Genomic DNA, 18,223 nt, shown 5'->3' on the forward strand with positions numbered 1-18,223 from the left:
TCTTAACTTCAGACTTCCTATAAAATGTTTATCACAAACACACATGCAAGACACGACTGGATATCATAAAGCCTCCATGTGAACTGTTGCTCTCTTACTGGCCCTCTTCCCAGCTGCCTTTTACACCACATCCTTTGATGTGGTTCCTCTTGCATCTTCCTCAGCTAGTTGGCTCTCAGCCTCCCCGAGTCCCTCCAACCCAAAGATGGAGATGGCATAAATTTAAAAATATCTATAAGAGCACTTTGTTTTTTGTTCAGCCACCCAATTGTGTCTGACTGTTTGCAAACCCATGGACTGCAGCATGCCAGACCTCTCTGTCCGTCACCATCTCCCAAAGTTTTGCCTAAGTTCATGTCCATTGCATTGGTGATGCATTCCAGCCATCTCATCCTCTGAAGCCCTCTTCTCCTTCAGCCCTCGATCTTTTCCAACATCAGGGACTTTTCCAATGAGTCAGCTGTTCACATCAAATGATCGAAATACTGGAGTTTCAACTTCACCATCAGTCCTTCCGAGTACTCAGGGTTGATTTCCCTTAAGATGGACTAGTTTGATCTTGCAGTCCAAGGGACTCTCAGGAGTCTTCTCCAGCACCACAGTTTGAAGGCATCAGTTCTTCAGTGCTCCATCTTCTTTACAGTCCAGCTCTCACAACTGTACATGGCACTGGGAAGACCATGGCCTTGACTATATAGACCTTTGTCGGCAGAGTAATATCTCTGTTTTTCAGCACACTGTCTAGCTTTCCTGCCAAGAAGCAAATGTTTTCTGGTTTCATGGCTGCAGTCACCATCTGTAGTGATTTTAGAGCCCAAGAGGAGGAAATTTGTCACTACTTCCATCTTTTCCCCCTCTATTTGCCATGGAGTAATGGGGCTGGATGCCACAATCTTAGGTTTTTAATATTTAGTTTTAAGCTGGCTCTTTCACTCTCCTCCTTTGCACTCATCAAGAGGCTGTTTAGTTCCTCTTCACTTTCTGCCATTAGAGTGGTATCATCTGCATATCTGAGATTATTGATGTTTCTCCCATCTATCTTGATTCCAGCTTATAACTCATCCAGCCTGGCATTTCTCATGATGTGATCAGTGTATAGATTAAATAAACAGGATGACAGCCCTGTCATACTTTCTCAATCTTGAACCAATCAGTTGTTCCATACAGTGTACTAACTGTTGCTTCTTGACATGCATACAGGTTTCTCAGGAAACAGGTAAGATGGTCTGGTATTCCCATCTCTTTAAAAGCTTTCCATGGTTTATTATGATCCACACAGTCAAAGGCTTTGGCATAGCTGATGAAACAGAGGTAGATGTTTTTTCTGGAATTCCCTAGCTTTCTATAAGATCCAGTGAATGTTGGCAATTTGATCTCTGGTTCCTCTTCCTTTTCTAAATCCAGCTTGGACATCTAGAAGTTCTTGGTTCACCTAATGCTGAATCTTGGCATGCAAGATTTTAAGCATGAACCTTACTAGCATAGGAAATGAGTGCAACTGTCCAATGGTTAGCACATTCTTTAGTACTATCCTTCTTGGGAATTGGGATGAGGACTGACCTTTTCCAGTCCTGTGGCCACTGCTGGGTCTTCCAGATTTGCTGACATATTGAAAGCAACACCTTGATGCCATCATCCTTGAAGGTTTTGAATCATTCTACTGGAATTCAATCACATCCACTAGCTTTATTATAAGAGCATATAGAGAGACAAAACTGTAAGTTCCTGGAATCTCTCACTATCCCATCCTCAAATTGGAAAAGAAAATTCTAAGTATCACTATTTTAACCACTTGAAAATTCTTGCCCCCTCTCTTACAAAGACAAGCAAAGCCACAATTAAAGCAATATTACAATCTAAATAGAGAAGAATTTGCTGAAGGAAGGGCAAACTCTTGAGAGTAAACTTTACCCCAGCCTGCTGGGTAATCTTTGGATGAGAAACTAATGCAGTATTTCCAAAACTAGCATCTTACAGAATGTTATTCCACGGGATGTTGCTTGATGAATTCTGTATTCAAAATAAGTATAGGATCATTGGATAAAGCAAAGTTAAACAAATTTCTTTTCTCTGGGAATGTCAGGGACTACACTCACATGCTTTATGAACCTTTAAGAGGGAGACAGAATATAACATTTTCAACATTTGTTTGACACAGAATCCATTCTTTGCAGTAGCTCATAATAATAACTTCCAGTAATGGTTTTCCTCTGAACATAGTTTGGGAAATACTTATCAAAAATGAATTATGTTTTTCAGAGTTTATCTGGCAAGGCAAGGCCAGAAAATCCACCATCACCCAGTCCCTGATCTGACCACCAAGATTTGCAAGTCTGTATAACTGTATGCCTTCATTAAACCAAATTCAATTTAGAGTCAATAAATTCATTTCTTTAAAAAAATGAGGCTGCTAAGTTATTATATATTCACAGTATTAAATAGTCACATTGCAAATGAATTCCCAATACTCACCTGTTCCAGCAGTGTTATTACTGAATAACCAGAATTAATTATTTTAGAGATGATAATGAAGCTAAAGAATTTATCCAAATTAAATGTTCTCCCATAAAGAAAGGACTGAAATTTTAGATCAATAATGATTTAATTTTCCTCTGGAATCTTTTGCAGGGGGGGGGTGGGCATTCAATTCTTCTAAGCACAATAATTAGATAAATGGTTGGATCTTTGCTATAATGAAGCAATATCTTCATCAACACTCTTTTTACCTTTTACCCAACACACAAGTCCATATAATACAGGTTTTTTATGAACAAACACTTACACAGTGATTAATTTTAAAGATACTTTAGCTAGTCTTTATTATTCTTTCTGTGTTTTCACCCTGAATTAAGCTAACATGGGACTAGTTCCATATCATTGGCAGGCAATCCTCCCAACAGAATTAGAAATTTTTGAGAAATATCTGTCCACTGTATGTCAACTCTTAGCCTCATGTTCATACAGAAAAGAGTTATATACATTTTTATGAAATATAGAAGATATTTAGTAAGAATATATTTATTATAAATCTTCATATTTTATATACAGATATTATTATTTAAAGGATATAAGAAATGCCATTATAATGCTAAAATGAAAAAACCTAGCTACAAAACTAATAGATACATGCTCTCAAATATGTGTAAGTAGTGTTAAAGGCGATGTCTTGAAATAGGAATTATTCAGCCTAAGTGATATCATTTTTTCTTAATTTTTCTGTATTATTTTTATAATCATGAAAATAATGAAGGTTATTTTTTCCAACAGCACTACCCAATGTTACTTGACTTCTACTAAACCCAAACTACACTGTTGAAGACATAAGATCATGGTGAAATGCCAGGGTTTTCATCTGGGTACAAAAGGAACCCAGTAAAAATGCTGTCATCCTCAGCGCTGACATATACCCCATTCCAATCCTTTGAAACTTCCAGCCAGACTTGGTCCCCTGCTCTTAATTTCAGGATAATGAAGAGAGAGGTCTGGTCTATTTCATGGCCAGAGAGCGTCTCTCTGGACTTGAACTGCTTCCTGTTCCAGGCCACCAGGCTGATCCGAGCAGGTCGGCCCCTCACGGTGATGTGGTAGGAGAAAACATAGGCCCCAGGAATGCTACAGTTAAATTTCCCAGTGACAGGGCTATAATTCCCTTGGTCATTATAGAGAACCTTGTCAAACTTGATAGGGGCATTGGGAGGAGGGAAGGGCTTGGATAAAGCAGCACTGAAAGCCGACCGTGGGGCTCTGGCCCCCTCCCCCTTGGAGCCCTTGAGGCCCCGAGAACCCTTCTTCCCGATCGACCCCCTGACCCCTTTGCTCCCCAGCTCGCCCTTGGGTCCCACAGGTCCCACGGGACCAGGAGGACCCAACTCTCCCTTTTCTCCTTTGACTCCTGGGTCACCTGGCACCCCAGGCAGGCCATCTGAGCCACTTTTCCCTTCCATTCCATTATCTCCTTTGCTGCCTTTCTCTCCTTTCATGCCCTCCTCGCCTTTTTCTCCCTTTCCTCCCCTCTCCCCAGAATCTCCACAGTAGCCTTTGTCCCCCACTTCGCCCTTCTCTCCCTTGGCGCCAGGCTCTCCATTCAAGCCGGGTGCTCCTATAGACCCTCTGTCTCCTTTATCTCCTTTGGTACCATTGGCACTCGTGTCCCCCTTCAAGCCTTTTTGTCCTTTCACTCCCGTTGGGCCAATGTTTCCTGTGTCCCCCTTAGGACCAATTCCACCTGAAATGGAAAATTAAAATCATGGTTAAGGCTCACATAGGGTATGACCAAGATGCTATTATCAGTGTATGTATGTGCTCAGTCTGTGTCCGACTTTTTGCTGCCCCATGGACTGTAACCCTCCAGGCTCTTCTGTCCATGGGATTTCCCAGGCAAGAATACTGGACTGGGATGCCATTTCCTTCTCCAGGGGATCTTCCTGACCCAGAGATCAAACCTGCATCTCTTGCATCTTGCATCTCCTACATTAGCAGGCAGGTTCTTTACCACCTGAGGCTATTATCAGAGAGCTCACAAAAGGAAGTAGAACCTCCTAACTGGAACTGGACATCTGGTTCTCCCCTGAGCAACAGCGGCGCAGAGGAGACTCTTACACTGAGCCATTCAAATAAAGCTACTCTCTCAACTGAAGCGACTTGGCAGCAGCAGCAGCATCATAAGCAGAAGAGCTATAACGCTACTGAAAAGCAATAGCTTATACTTAGATATTGTGTATTGACTGTTAAGATGAGGAAGTATTAGAACTATAGTTGCCCATTGTGTTCTATTACACTTTGCATTTTGGCCCAATCAAGCTATTCTCATACATCTCCACATTGCCCATCAAAATCCAGAATCTTCCAGGGAAAGAACCTCAACCCGGAAAAACTGAGGAATGTTTTCCCCAAGGACAGCTAGAGAGAGGAGCAGAGCTCAGATACTTCTATCATTTCCAGACTCCTAAACTAGTGCTGGTGACATTCCACCAATCAGTACACTGAATTATTAGGAGTTATTAACAATTTATATTCCCCTTTGACCTCCTTGATAACTTTAAATACAAACAGGAAGAAAATTAAAGTCTATACCGCACATGTGACTGCACACAATAGATATACTGATAAGCTCTTGAGAGTCCCTTGGACTGCAAGGAGATCCAACCAGTCTATCCTAAAGGAGATCAGTCCTGGGTGTTCATTGAAAGGACTGATAGTGAAGCTGAAACTCCCAATATTTTGGCCACCTGATGTGAAGAGCTGCCTCATTTGAAAAGACCCTGCCTGATGCTGGGAAGGATTGAGGGCAGGAGGAGAAGGGGACAACAGAGGATGAAATGGTTGGATGACATCATTGACTCAATGGACATGGGTTTGGGTAGACTCTGGGAGTTGGTGATGGACAGGAAGGCCTGGCAAGCTGCGGTTCGTGGGGTCGCAAAGGTCGGACACGACTGAGCAACTGAATTGAACTGAACTGAACTGAACTGATAATATACCTGGTTCTCCAGGCTTTCCTGGGTATCCTGGAACTCCACTTGCTCCTTGGTCTCCACGTTCTCCCTTGAGTCCTAAAATGATACCAAGATTAGCTTTTTTCCAGCTATATTAACCATGATATAACTAACATCCATTTCACACCTGTGTCACATTCCATTGTTTCCTTTATCAAAATGTGTAAAGGTAAAGACAATATGGGAAAAAATTCATTGAGCATCATTAGGAACATTTTATTCCAATTGATGGTAAGCCATTTAAAGGAACCATTTAAAGGATTTGGAGGTAGTGCCAAATCTCTTCAGACAGAGTTGAGCGTTTCCCTCAGCAATCTTTAAGCTTTTCAGATCTCATACAAAACTCATGATATTCTGCTTTACATTATATAAATCTGTGTTTGTGTGCTTCCTATTATGAATTTTGAATGACAGTTTAAGTTTTCTTTTTTATATTCATCACAATGCCTAAGAAATAGTGCCATGTACTATATAAGCTGACACAGAGTACAACATTTTGCAATCAGCTAAAACTATTCATGGTAAAAACCCACTTAGGAAAAAAATATTGTCCTTGACATACATAGAGCTGATTTTCTTTTTGTTTGGATGTTTTGCATATGCTCTTTGGGCAAATTATAAAACTGAAAATTCATGTTAGAAAAAAATTAAAATATCCAGGGGTTTACATATTTGCTGTATTACCACAAAATGAACTTTTATACTGGGCCTGGCCAAAGGCCAATGATATTACAGTACAGCCACTCTAGATTTATTTTAATTGTAAATAATAATAGCAAAAAAAATAGTAATAACAATAACTAACTCTCATTGAGCATTTACTTTGCACCATGTAATCTTCCAAACTCTTACCATGAATTTTTACATTTCAACCTTTTTAAATATAATATTAACATTTATTTGATAATAAAATAGTCTCTAATATAACAAGGAAACTCACATAACAAAGCACATTTCATCACCTAGGATTTTTTCATTTCCAAAAGTCTGTAGCAATTCCCATCAAGAAAGATAGAGCAGATATTTTTGTCAACACTTTTATCACAGAAGAAACTTAGGCATGAAAAAGTTTAGAAATCTGTAGAGTCAAACATGATTGTATATAATATTGGTTGGCATCAATTTGCCGGCCATATTATTTATGATATAACCAACATATTTTGTTCCATTTTTTCCAGGGAAAAAGAAACCCTAAACCAAATTGAAAGTCATAAGAAGAGACTCAGCCAAATTTAATAAGACTCACTAGAGAAATCCACCCCCCCCACCCCCCGCCATAAGCCCGTAAGCAGAGTTTTCTAAGTAGCTGGCTCCTCCATTATCACTCCACAAGAAATTTTCCCTGGAGAAGGAAATGGCAACCCACTCCAGTGTTCTTGCCTGGAGAATCCCAGGGACGGGTGAGCCTAGTGGGCTGCCATCTCTGGGGTCGCACAGAATCGGACACGACTGAAGCGACTTAGCAGCAGCAGCACATAATCTTCCAAACTCTTACCATGAATTTTTACATTCAACCTTTTTAAATATAATATTAACATTTATTTGATAATAAAACAGTCTCTAATATAACAAAAAATCCACCCTCCACTCCACCCCCCACCCCACCATAAGCCAGTCAGCAGAGTTTTCTAAGTAGTTGGCTCCTCCATTATCATTCCACATGAAATTTAAATTTTGGAAATTAACCCATAGGCCATCAGGAAAATTCTATATACCTTTCAAGGGAATGTAACTATGAATGGAAGTGAAGGAATAATTCTATTCCCAGTCCTTGTCATATTCATAGCCTGACCTTCACTGCACAGTTATTCTGATCCTCGAGTTCATTTAAAGAGTTTAACGACTCACAATGAACTTACTCAATCAGATAATGATTATCCAAAATGCAGTCATTCTAGTCATTTATTTTTTTCACTGTAAGTCTTAAGCAAGAGTCCAAGTGGAAGTAAAAGGAAAGTACAGTTGTCACTTTATAGACTGGCTAAATGAATTTCTACTTTTGATCCTTCATCAAAGCATATTCTTAAGAACTTTATTTTACAATACTTCTCTGTTTTTTTTTCTTCTACTTGCAGAAGTCTAACTTCCAAAATGTATGAATCACTGGGGAAGTTCATCACTCATCTTTATTTCATAGAGCTTTCTGCTAACATAATTCAGCCACGGAAGGATTAAATGTTTCCGAGAATGAAAATCGCCTAACTGACAAGTGTGAAGTGGCTCTCTCTTACCTTAGCATCTTTTTTGAGTAATTACTTCACTGAATGTTCTACCAGAAATGAGTTAGGCAGTTCCTGAGCCATGCAGAGGGTGATGTATAGATGATATTAGATTTTTTGACATGTGACACTGAGGCTAAGACATTTACCTTGATGGATAGATGATGGTATTTCTACAGGCTGGTGGTATTCCCTGAGGAATTTCTAAATGTCCCAATGAATCTGTAACCTTCCTTCAATACCTCAAAGCACTTACAGAGCCAGGGATTTCCCAGGGCAGGACACCCTCTTTGCCGATAAATCTGTGGAATTATAGAATTTTTGAGCTGGAAAGGATCTAGTAAAGCACACAAAACGACAAATCTTCTTTAAACAGAGTATGAAGTAATATCTGCTCTAGTCCCCTCAGTATCCAGACGAGGTAAAGTGATGGGTCCAAGGTCACTGCAATTAGCCTGATGTCTTCTACTTCAATTCAGTTTTCTTCCCACCGTTGACACCACCCCTGATTTGAGAGTGAGCTAAAGGATATGTTATATTTTTCTTAGCAGGTAGGCCATTTGTCTAAATGGAATATTCTAGAGGATTGCCTGCTGTGATTAATTTTATCTAGTAGGAAGTTAATTTGCATCATAAAGAAGAACTCAAATGGGAATATATAGGAAAAGATCCCCTGGAATTCTCTGACAGTCCAGTGGTTAGGGATCTGTGTTCTACTACAGATGGCATGGGTTTGACCCCTGGTCAGGGAATTAAGATCCTGCAAACTGCAAGGTGCTGGCAAATTAAAAAAAGAAAAGTACACTTCCCCAGAATGTGTATGCCCTGTGGCTCCCCGTCACTGGGTCAGCCAGGTGGACTATGAGAAATAGAAAAGATGTGTGTGTGTGTGTGTGTGTGTGTGTGTGTGTGTGTGTTGTGAAAGAGAGATTACCAGGCAAGTTTAAAATTCTCAATTGGCTATAAAGTTAATATTTTAATATCAAATGTAACTCACACTATGTCTTACCAAGTTTTTACATTTTAACAACTTGATCCACCTGCAAGAAGCTGGTATTTACATAGCAAGCTGCTCTTCTTAACAATGATGCAGAACATCTATTGAGTTTTGACATGAAATGAATATAATCACCTACCTTTCTCTCCTTTCTGGCCTTTTGGACCTTGGGGTCCAACAATTCCTGGTGACCCTGGGATCCCTATGTCACCAGTCTCTCCCTTAAAACCTGGAAATGAGATTTAAAAACCATCAGGGCAGGAAAATTCTCTTTTGAAATTCACTAGTTCAAAGAAAGCAGTCACTTTATTGAGGCCAATGACTGTCAGTGTCCTAATGATAAGATCTGGGTGAGAATAAACTAATACAGAGTTCTAAGGACAATATTTTTGTCTGATTTGCAATTTTGCACTACCTGAATAGATAAATTGAGCCCATTAGTACTTGTCACTGAATTCATGGCAGTGATCAAATGATTCGGAGAAGCAGTACTATATCAAACAATATGAACAAAATATTATCTGACTCTTAAGCTCATGTGGACTGCACTTTCAAATAAGAAGTAAAACCAGAATACCTAACAATGTAGGTTTTCCCATTCCTTCTCTTATGCACTGACTCAGGAACCACTACAGAGTCCTACACACCAAGCATCTAGCTAGGTGTCAGGAATCAGCCATCAACATTCCAGCAGCCCCTTTTCCCCCATGGAGCTGAGAGCCCATAAAAGAGAAACATGAGCAAATAACCACACAAATAAATAGAAATGGCTACATTGCTGTTAGCAATGTGAAGAAAAGAAGTTCCTATTGTAGACTGTGGTTAAAAAAAAATTAACTTATGGGATCAGAGTAGACATCCTGGGGAAAAAAGGGGGGCATTAAGCTAAGACCCAATGAACAAATTAGAATTTTCCAAGACAAAAAAAAAGAGTATTTCAGGAAAAACAGCAGTGGAAAAGACCATGAACAGATCTAGTAATCAGGGTAAAGAAGGCCAAGGGGCAGATGGTGCGGGGTTCATAAATTCACTAGTTCCTTGCTTGTCCCAGTAGTCTGGATCCCTTCCACTTACCTGGGCCACACAGAGACCCAGGCCAAAGATAGTTATCCTTCCTGCACCCCTAGCCTTGTTTAAGCATAGGAACAGTTTTGCAACTCCTGACTGGAATAATTTGTGGCCAGTTTCTTTGAAAGTTAACCCTATAGATAAGTGTACTCAATTAAATTGTAATCTTTCATCTTAATTATTATAATAATGCTGATAGAATACAGAAAATTATATTCAATCTGTTGAATTTCCTTTTTGAAAGAACATTGTATTTGTTTGGATGAAGCACTTTAATAAATTGCTTGCAACAGAGATTAAGGCTGAAGGCACACTTAAATGGTGGTTAAGCTCCTCTGTCTAGAAAAGCAGGAAGAACAGAAAGGAAAGTAATGGAGAACAAATGGGGTGGGGGGGGTGGTGGGACAGAAGAAAACAAGGTCAGTTAGTCATTGTGCAATAACCCCCTTCTTCATGACACCCAAATGCCTAATGTGGTCATGAGGGAAATGATAAAGGCAGTGTCCAGGTTGGCACAGGGAGCACAAAGCAACTGTCTGCAAGGGTACAAGGGGTACTGGGGCTACTCTTCCATCTACATCATGGTTGCTGCTTCTGCTGCTGCTGCTGCTGCTAAGTCACTTCAGTCGTGTCCAACTCTGTGCGACCCCATAGACAGCAGCCCACCAAGATCCCCATCCCTGGGATTCTCAAGGCAAGAACACTGGAGTGGGTTGCCATTTCCTTCTCCAGTGCATGAAAAGGAAAAGTGAAAGTGAAGTCGCTCAGTTGTGTCAGACTCTTAGCAACCCCATGGACTGTAGCTATCCAGGCTCCTCCATCCATGGGATTTTCCAGGCAAGAGTACTGGAGTGGAGTGCCATTGCCTTCTCCAACATCATGGTTAGTTTAGTGTAAATACCAGAAGGCTAGACTTAATTGAAGAGCTGGGGCTGGAAGCTGCAAAAATTGAGTTTGATTCCAAGTTGAACACTCTCAGGTTATATGACCTCTAGAATTACATAAAACTCTATGAAATGCAATTAAATCATCCATTGACAGGTAATAATATTTTAAACATTTTCTACAAAGATGAGAAACAATAACGTGCTTAAGAGTTCTTGGCACCCAGTAGGTAGCTCAGTCGTGTCTGACTCTTTATGACCCCATGGACTGCAGCATGCCAGACTTCCCTGTCCACCAACTCTCAGAGCTTACTCAAACTCATGTCCATTGAATCAGTGATGCCATCCAACCATTTTATCCTTTGCTGTCCCCTTCTCCTCCTGCCTTCAATCTTTCCAAGCATCAGGGTCTTTTCCAATGAGTTGGCCCTTTGCATCAGGTGGCCAAAGTACTGGAGTTTCAGCTTCAGCATCAGTCCCTCCAATGAATATTCAGGATTGATTTCCTTTAAGACTGACTAGTTTGATCTCCTTGCAGTCCAAGGGACTCTCAAGAGTCTTCTCCAGTACCACATTTCAAAAGCATCAATTCTTCAGTGCTGTACCTTCTCTATGGTCCAACTCTCACATCCATACATAGCTACTGGAAAACCAGAATTTTGACTATATGGACTTTGTTGACAAAGTAATGTCTTTGCTTTTTAATATGCTGTTTAGGTTTGTTATAGCTTTTCTTCCAAGTAGCAAGCATCTTTTAATTTCATGGCTGCAGTCACCATTTGCAGTGATTTTGGAGCCCAGACATCTTGGAGTGCAAAGTCAATTGGGAGTTAGGAAGCACCACTATGAACAAAGCTACTGAAGGTGATAGAATTCCAGCTAAGCTATTCCAAGTCCTAAAAGATGCTGCTGTTAAAGTGCTGCACTCAGAATACCAGCAAATTTGGAAAACTCAGCAGTGGCTACAGGACTGAAAAAGGTTCAGTTTTCATTCCAATCCCAAGAAGGGCAGTGCCAAAGACTTGTTCAAACTACCACACAGTTGCACTCATCCCACATGCTAGTAAAGTAATGCTGAAAATTTTCCGAACTAGGCTTCAATAGTATGTGAACCAAGAACTCCCAGATGTTCAAGCTGGATTTAGAAAAGCCTGAGGAACCAGAGACCAAATTGTCAACATCCACTGGATCACAGAAAAAAAGCAAGAGAATTCCAGAAGAATATCTACTTCCGCTTCATTTACTATGCTAAAGCCTTTCATTGTGTGGATCACAACAAACTGCGGAAAATTCTTAAAGAGATGGGAAGACCAGACTACCTAACCTGCCTCCTGAGAAATCTGTATTCAGGTCAAGAAGCAACAGTTAGAACCCGACATGGAAGAGACTAGTTCCAAATTGGGAAAGAAGTGCATTAAGGTGTATATTGTCAGCCTGCTTGTTTAACTTCTATGCAGAGTACATCATACTAAATGCAGAGGTGGATGAAGCACAAGCTGGAATCAAGTTTCCCAGGAGAAGTATCAATAATCTCAGATATGCAAATAACACCACCTTTATGGCAGAAAGTGAAGAGGAACTAAAGGAGCTCTTGATGAAAGTGAAAGAGGAGAGTGAAGAAGCTGGCTTAAAACTAACATTCAAAAAACTAAAATCATGGCATCCAATCCCGTCACTTCATGGCAAATAAATGGGGAAAGAATGGAAACGGTGATAGGTAGCTATTATCATAACTGAATTAATGAAAGAAGCTGGAGATAAAAGTTTCAAATGGAATTTTACCTTTGCAAGATATTAGATACAGCTGTATACTTCAAAATACTTTCATTCAGAAACTGTAAAATTAGGTTCATGATTTTTTTTTTAACTTTATTTTACTTTACAATACTGTATTGGTTTTGCCATACATTGACATGAATCCACCATGGGTGTACATGCGTTCCCAAACATGAACACCCCTCCCACCTCACTCCCCATAACATCTCTCTGGGTCATCCCCGTGCACCAGCCCCAAGCATCCTGTATCTTGCATGGGACATAGACTGGTGATTCGTTTCTTACATGATAGTATACATGTTTCAATGCCATTCTCCCAAATCATCCCACCCTCTCCCTTTCCCTCTCCCTTTCCCTCTCCCTCTGAGTCCAAAAGTCCGCTCTACACATCTGTGTCTCTTTTGCTGTCTTGCATACAGGGTCGTCATTGCCATCTTTCTAAATTCCATATATATGTGTTAGTATACTGTATTGGTGTTTTTCTTTCTGGCTTACTTCACTCTGAATAATCGGCTCCAGTTTCATCCACATCATTAGAACTGATTCAAGTGTATTCTTTTTAATGGCTGAGTAATACTCCATTGTGTATATGTACCACTGCTTTCTTATCCATTCATCTGCTGATGGACATCTAGGTTGTTTCCATGTCCTGGCTATTACAAACAGTGCTGCGATGAACATTGGGGTACATGTGTCTCTTTCAATTCTGGTTTCCTCGGTGTGTATGCCTAGCAGTGGGATTGCTGGGTCATAAGGCAGTTCTATTTGCAATTTTTTAAGGAATCTCCACACTGTTCTCCATAGTGGCTGTACTATTTGCATTCCCACCAACAGTGTAGGAGGGTTCCCTTTTCTCCACACCCAGCATTTATTGCTTGCAGACTTTTGGATCACAGACATTCTGACTGGTGTGAAGTGGTACCTCATTTTGGTCTTGATTTGCATTTCTCTAATAATGAATGATGTTGAGCATCTTTTCATGTGTTTGTTGGCCATCTGTATGTCTTCTTTGGAGAAATGTCTATTTAGTTCTTTGGCCCATTTTTTGATTGGGTTATTTATTTTTCTGGAATTGAGCTGCATAAGTTGCTTGTATATTTTTGAGATTAATTTGTCAGTTGCTTCATTTGCTATTATTTTCTCCCATTCAGAAGGCTGTCTTTTCACCTTGCTTATATTTTCCTTTGTTGTGCAGAAGCTTATAATTTTAACTAGATCCCATTTGTTTATTTTTGCCTTTATTTCCAGAATTCTGGGGGTGGATCATAGAGGATCCTGCTGTGATTTATGTCGGAGAGTGTTTTGCCTATGTTCTCCTCTAGGAGTTTTATAGTTCCTGGTCTTACATTTAGATCTTTAATTCATTTTGAGTTTATTTTAGTGTGCAGTGTTAGAAAGTGATCTAGTTTCATTCTTTTACAAGTGGTTGACCAGTTTTCCCAGCACCACTTGTTAAAGAGATTGTCTTTACTCCATTGTATATTCTTGCCTCCTTTGTCAAAGATAAGGTGTCCATATGTGTGTGGATTTATCTCTGGGCTTTCTATTTTGTTCCATTGATCTATATTTCTGTCTTTGTGCCAGTACCATGCTGTCTTGATGACTGTGGCTTTGTAGTAGAGCCTGAAGTCAGGCAAGTTGATTCCTCCAGTTTCATTCTTCTTTCTCGAGATTGCTTTGGCTATTTGAGGATTTTTGTATTTCCATACAAATCTTGAAATTATTTGTTCTAGTTCTGTGAAAAATATTGCTGGTAGCTTGATAGGGATTGCATTGAATTTGTAAATTGCTTTGGGTAGTATACTCATTTTCACTATATTGATTCTTCTGATCCATGAACATGGTATATTTCTCCATCTATTAGTGTCCTCTTTGATTTCTTTCATCAGTGTTTTATAGTTTTCTATATATAGGTCTTTAGTTTCTTTAGGTAGATATGTTCCTAAGTATTTTATTCTTTTCGTTGCAATGGCGAATGGAATTGTTTCCTTAATTTCTTTTTCTGCTTTCTCATTATTAGTGTATAGGAATGCAAGGGATTTCTGTGTATCGATTTTATATCCTGCAACTTTACTATATTCATTGATTAGCTCTAGTAATTTTCTGGTGGAGTCGTTAGGGTTTTCTATGTAGAGGATCATGTCATCTGCAAACAATGAGAGTTTTACTTCTTCTTTTCCAATTTGGATTCCTTTTATTTCTTTTTCTTCTGATCGCTGTGGCCAAAACTTCCAGAACTATGTTGAATAGTAGTGGTGAAAGTGGGCACCCTTGTCTTGTTCCTGACTTCAGGGGAAATGCTTTCAATTTTTCACCATTGAGGATAATGTTTGCCGTGGGTTTGTCATATATAGCTTTTATCATGTTGAGGTATGTTCCTTCTATTCCTGCTTTCTGGAGAGTTTTTATCATAAATGGATGTTGAATTTTGTCAAAGGCCTTCTCTGCATCTATTGAGATAATCATATGGCTTTTATTTTTCAATTTGTTAATGTGGTGAATTATATTGATTGATTTGTGAATATTGAAGAATCCTTGCATCCCTGGGATAAAGCCCACTTGGTCATGGTGTATGATCTTTTTAATGTGTTGTTGGATTCTGATTGCTAGAATTTTGTTGAGGATTTTTGCATCTATGTTCATCAGTGATATTGGCCTGTAGTTTTCTTTTTTTGTAGCATCTTTGTCAGGTTTTGATATTAGGGTGATGGTGGCCTCATATAATGAGTTTGGAAGTTTACCTTCCTCATGACTTTTTAAAGTTATTACTTTTCTACAGTTATTACTTATATCACAGTAGATGATACAAATGTAATATATGTAATGTATGTATGTTCACGTGACCAAGAACTAACAGATAACAAAAAAAATAAATAGTTGGGTTTGAGCAGGTTTATTTTCATTTTCAAGTTTGTTTAATGTTGTTTTTATACAACATTAAACATTGCGCATTACTACAATGCTTTTGACAAAATCATGGTTGCCAAAGAGGGAAGGGAATTAGGGAAGGATAAATTAAGAATTTGGGATTAGCAGGTACAAACTAGTATATATAAAATAAATAAACAACAAGGTCCTACTGTATAGCATAGAAACTATATTCAATATGCTGTAATAAACCATAATAGAAAAATATGAAAAAGAATATGCATAAATGGGCTTCTCTGGTGACTTGGATGGTAAAGAATCTGCATGCAATGCAGGAGACCCAGGTTCAATCCCTGAGTTGGGAAGATCCCCTGATGAAGGGAATGGTAACCCACTCCAGTATTCTTATCTGGAAAATTCCATGGATGGAGTATCCTGGTAGGTTACAGACCAGAGGATTGCAAAGAGTTGGATACGACTGAGTGACTAACACTTTCACTTTTTCTTTTCATATATATATATATATATATATATAAACTGAATCACTTTGCTATACACCAGAATCTAACACAACACTGCAAATCATCTATGCTTTTATTAAACAAATAAATAATACAAGAAAACAATGTTTTTGAAACACTGGTAAAGTTAGAACAAATATCTATGAATCTCAAAAACAGGATCCTATCAGGTTCAGAATATTGCACAGGATAAGAAAAGACTCCTACTATAGCTAACCAGAAAAATAAACACAGTTTATTGAGCATGTGTTCTATTCTAGGCATCACACTGAGACCTTGTATATGACCTCATTCAGTTCTCTTGATGACTCCATGAAGCTGCCATTATTCTTACCCCATTTTACTATTTTAGAAACTGACACTTGGATTGCTAATGAAGTTTCCCCGAGGTAGGACCATGACAGCTTGACCTTCTGAACTCTCAAGCAGTCTGTCTATGGCAGAGCTAGTCAGACTAAGATCTATGCATGCCCCAGGCAGTCCAATAATGTGGCACACCTTTAGAATATATGTCCTGGGTATTTGGAGTCTCAGCTCTGAGAACAGCCTAGCTAAATCCATCAGTGTAAGACAAAAACCCTGGATGTTACAGACTTAGAAAACAGTTTAGCAACCAGCTGTGTTTACTTGACCTCCCACTCCCCGCAAGCAGCTTTCCAGCCAGACTTGATACTGACAGAAACCCTGGTAAATAATATAATTTCCTCAGTCTCATTAGGTCGCCAGTAATGTTGTGGCAACTCTGAAATCTTGGGACCCCAGACTCCTACCCAGCTCCCTTCCCCTTCAATTTCACCTCTGCATAAACACTGATCACATTTCCCCAAAGGTACCTGCAATAGGATGAAATGAACAAAAAGCTTAATGAGGATGCGGAATTTCTGATTTTATGACTTTAAATCCTTCAGGCAAGACACAACAAATATTTATATGTAATTCTGTCAGGGAATAGTGGATTTGAAACTGACATTCTGGTCTCACTTTTACCTTGAATTTATTGCTGTAGGATATGGGAAAGCTGAAACATAGTACCATAAAAGTGAGAGTATATTCGTACTGTATGCATTAAAGACATTTAGAAATATTGAAATATTTAACCATGATGTTCAATGAAGACTATTGGGCAAGGAGACAGTGCTGCCTCAGAATTTCAATGAGAAGCGCACTGAATCCTGCCTTTATTCTCCACCTCACAGGTGTTCCGTTGCTAATCCTAACTACAAATCGCACTCCAAAAATCCTTCAGTCAGTACACATCCTCACTAGACCACAGAACTTTCACTTCACCTTTTTACATCAGCCACTAATGAGATGATTGCATAATTGGAAGAACTACATACCAATCTACTGTTGGGAGGCTCAGTCTCTGCTCTGACCAGCACCATCCAATAGAACCTTCTGCAACGATGGAAATGCTCTGAATCTGTGCTGCCCTTTGGCCACTTGTGGCTGCTGAGCTCTTGAAATGGGGCCACTGAAATTTTAATCTAATTTCATTTTAATATTAATAGCTGCACGTGTGACTCTGTTTATCACACTGGGCAGCAGAACCCACTGCATTTGTCACAATGTTACACCTAGGCTTGTCCCACTGGCATGATGGTGCAGAAACCCTAGGGCAATTCCACCACCAATCCACTACCTCTCAACGCTAAGTTTGTACAAATGGGAAATATACGGCTTCGTGTATTTTCAAATACCTGGCTTTCCAGTCTGTCCTGGTTCTCCCTTTTGCCCTGGTCCAGATGAACAACAATCACAGCAATTCAAGAAGAAATCAGCGGTGTCAAGAGTGAGGTTTTTGGAGGGGAAGAGAGTGGCAGCATCAAAGGCAGAATCGAGGACTAAGGGGTCAGGGGTTGGCTCTGCCCTTTCAGCCGCTTCTCTGAAGGGGGCTCCTTCTTCTGGAGGTAGGCCACTGGATGGCTTTGGGCCCTTTGGCATCTCTTGTCCCTTAGATTTCTTCGTGAATTTGGTATATGGTGTGGTCTTGGCTACTGCGTCCATACTAGCAATAACCAAAATAATAAAACTGGCACAAAACCAAGAAAACATCCACATGTTTGAAGCTGAAAAATACAATGGGAATATATACACATATCACGTGAGAACCAAATGAAAAGACTGAATGATATAGATATATAACTATATGAGAGGGATATATATACATAAATAAACCACAAGAATGAACAGTATGCATAATACTAAATGATTTATCTATTTTATATGTGAATGTATGCTTCAATCATAACAGAATATTTTATTGACAATTCTCCTACAGTGAGTGCTTTTGGCTCACAGCCCTAGCCAAAGTACTCACTGTAAGGAACATTTGCTTCAATTCTCCTTTCTGGTTGTTTTCCTACTGTTACATGTGCTAAAATATTGTTCTCAA

The 18,223-nt window shown here is 39.4% G+C and overlaps 1 protein-coding gene across 1 annotated transcript; it reads right to left on the reverse strand.

The window, feature by feature from the left end:
• OTOL1 (otolin 1) lies at positions 3,211 to 17,891 on the reverse strand. Its single transcript, XM_018053789.1, has 4 exons — positions 17,529 to 17,891; positions 8,851 to 8,940; positions 5,481 to 5,552; positions 3,211 to 4,225 (listed from the first exon to the last, which is right to left on the reverse strand). Exons 1-4 carry the CDS (start codon positions 17,887 to 17,889, stop codon positions 3,327 to 3,329), a joined length of 1,422 nt encoding a protein of 473 aa, XP_017909278.1. The 5' UTR covers positions 17,890 to 17,891; the 3' UTR covers positions 3,211 to 3,326.

Source organism: Capra hircus, chromosome 1, assembly GCF_001704415.2.
Source record: "Capra hircus breed San Clemente chromosome 1, ASM170441v1, whole genome shotgun sequence".
Taxonomy (NCBI): domain Eukaryota; kingdom Metazoa; phylum Chordata; class Mammalia; order Artiodactyla; family Bovidae; genus Capra; species Capra hircus.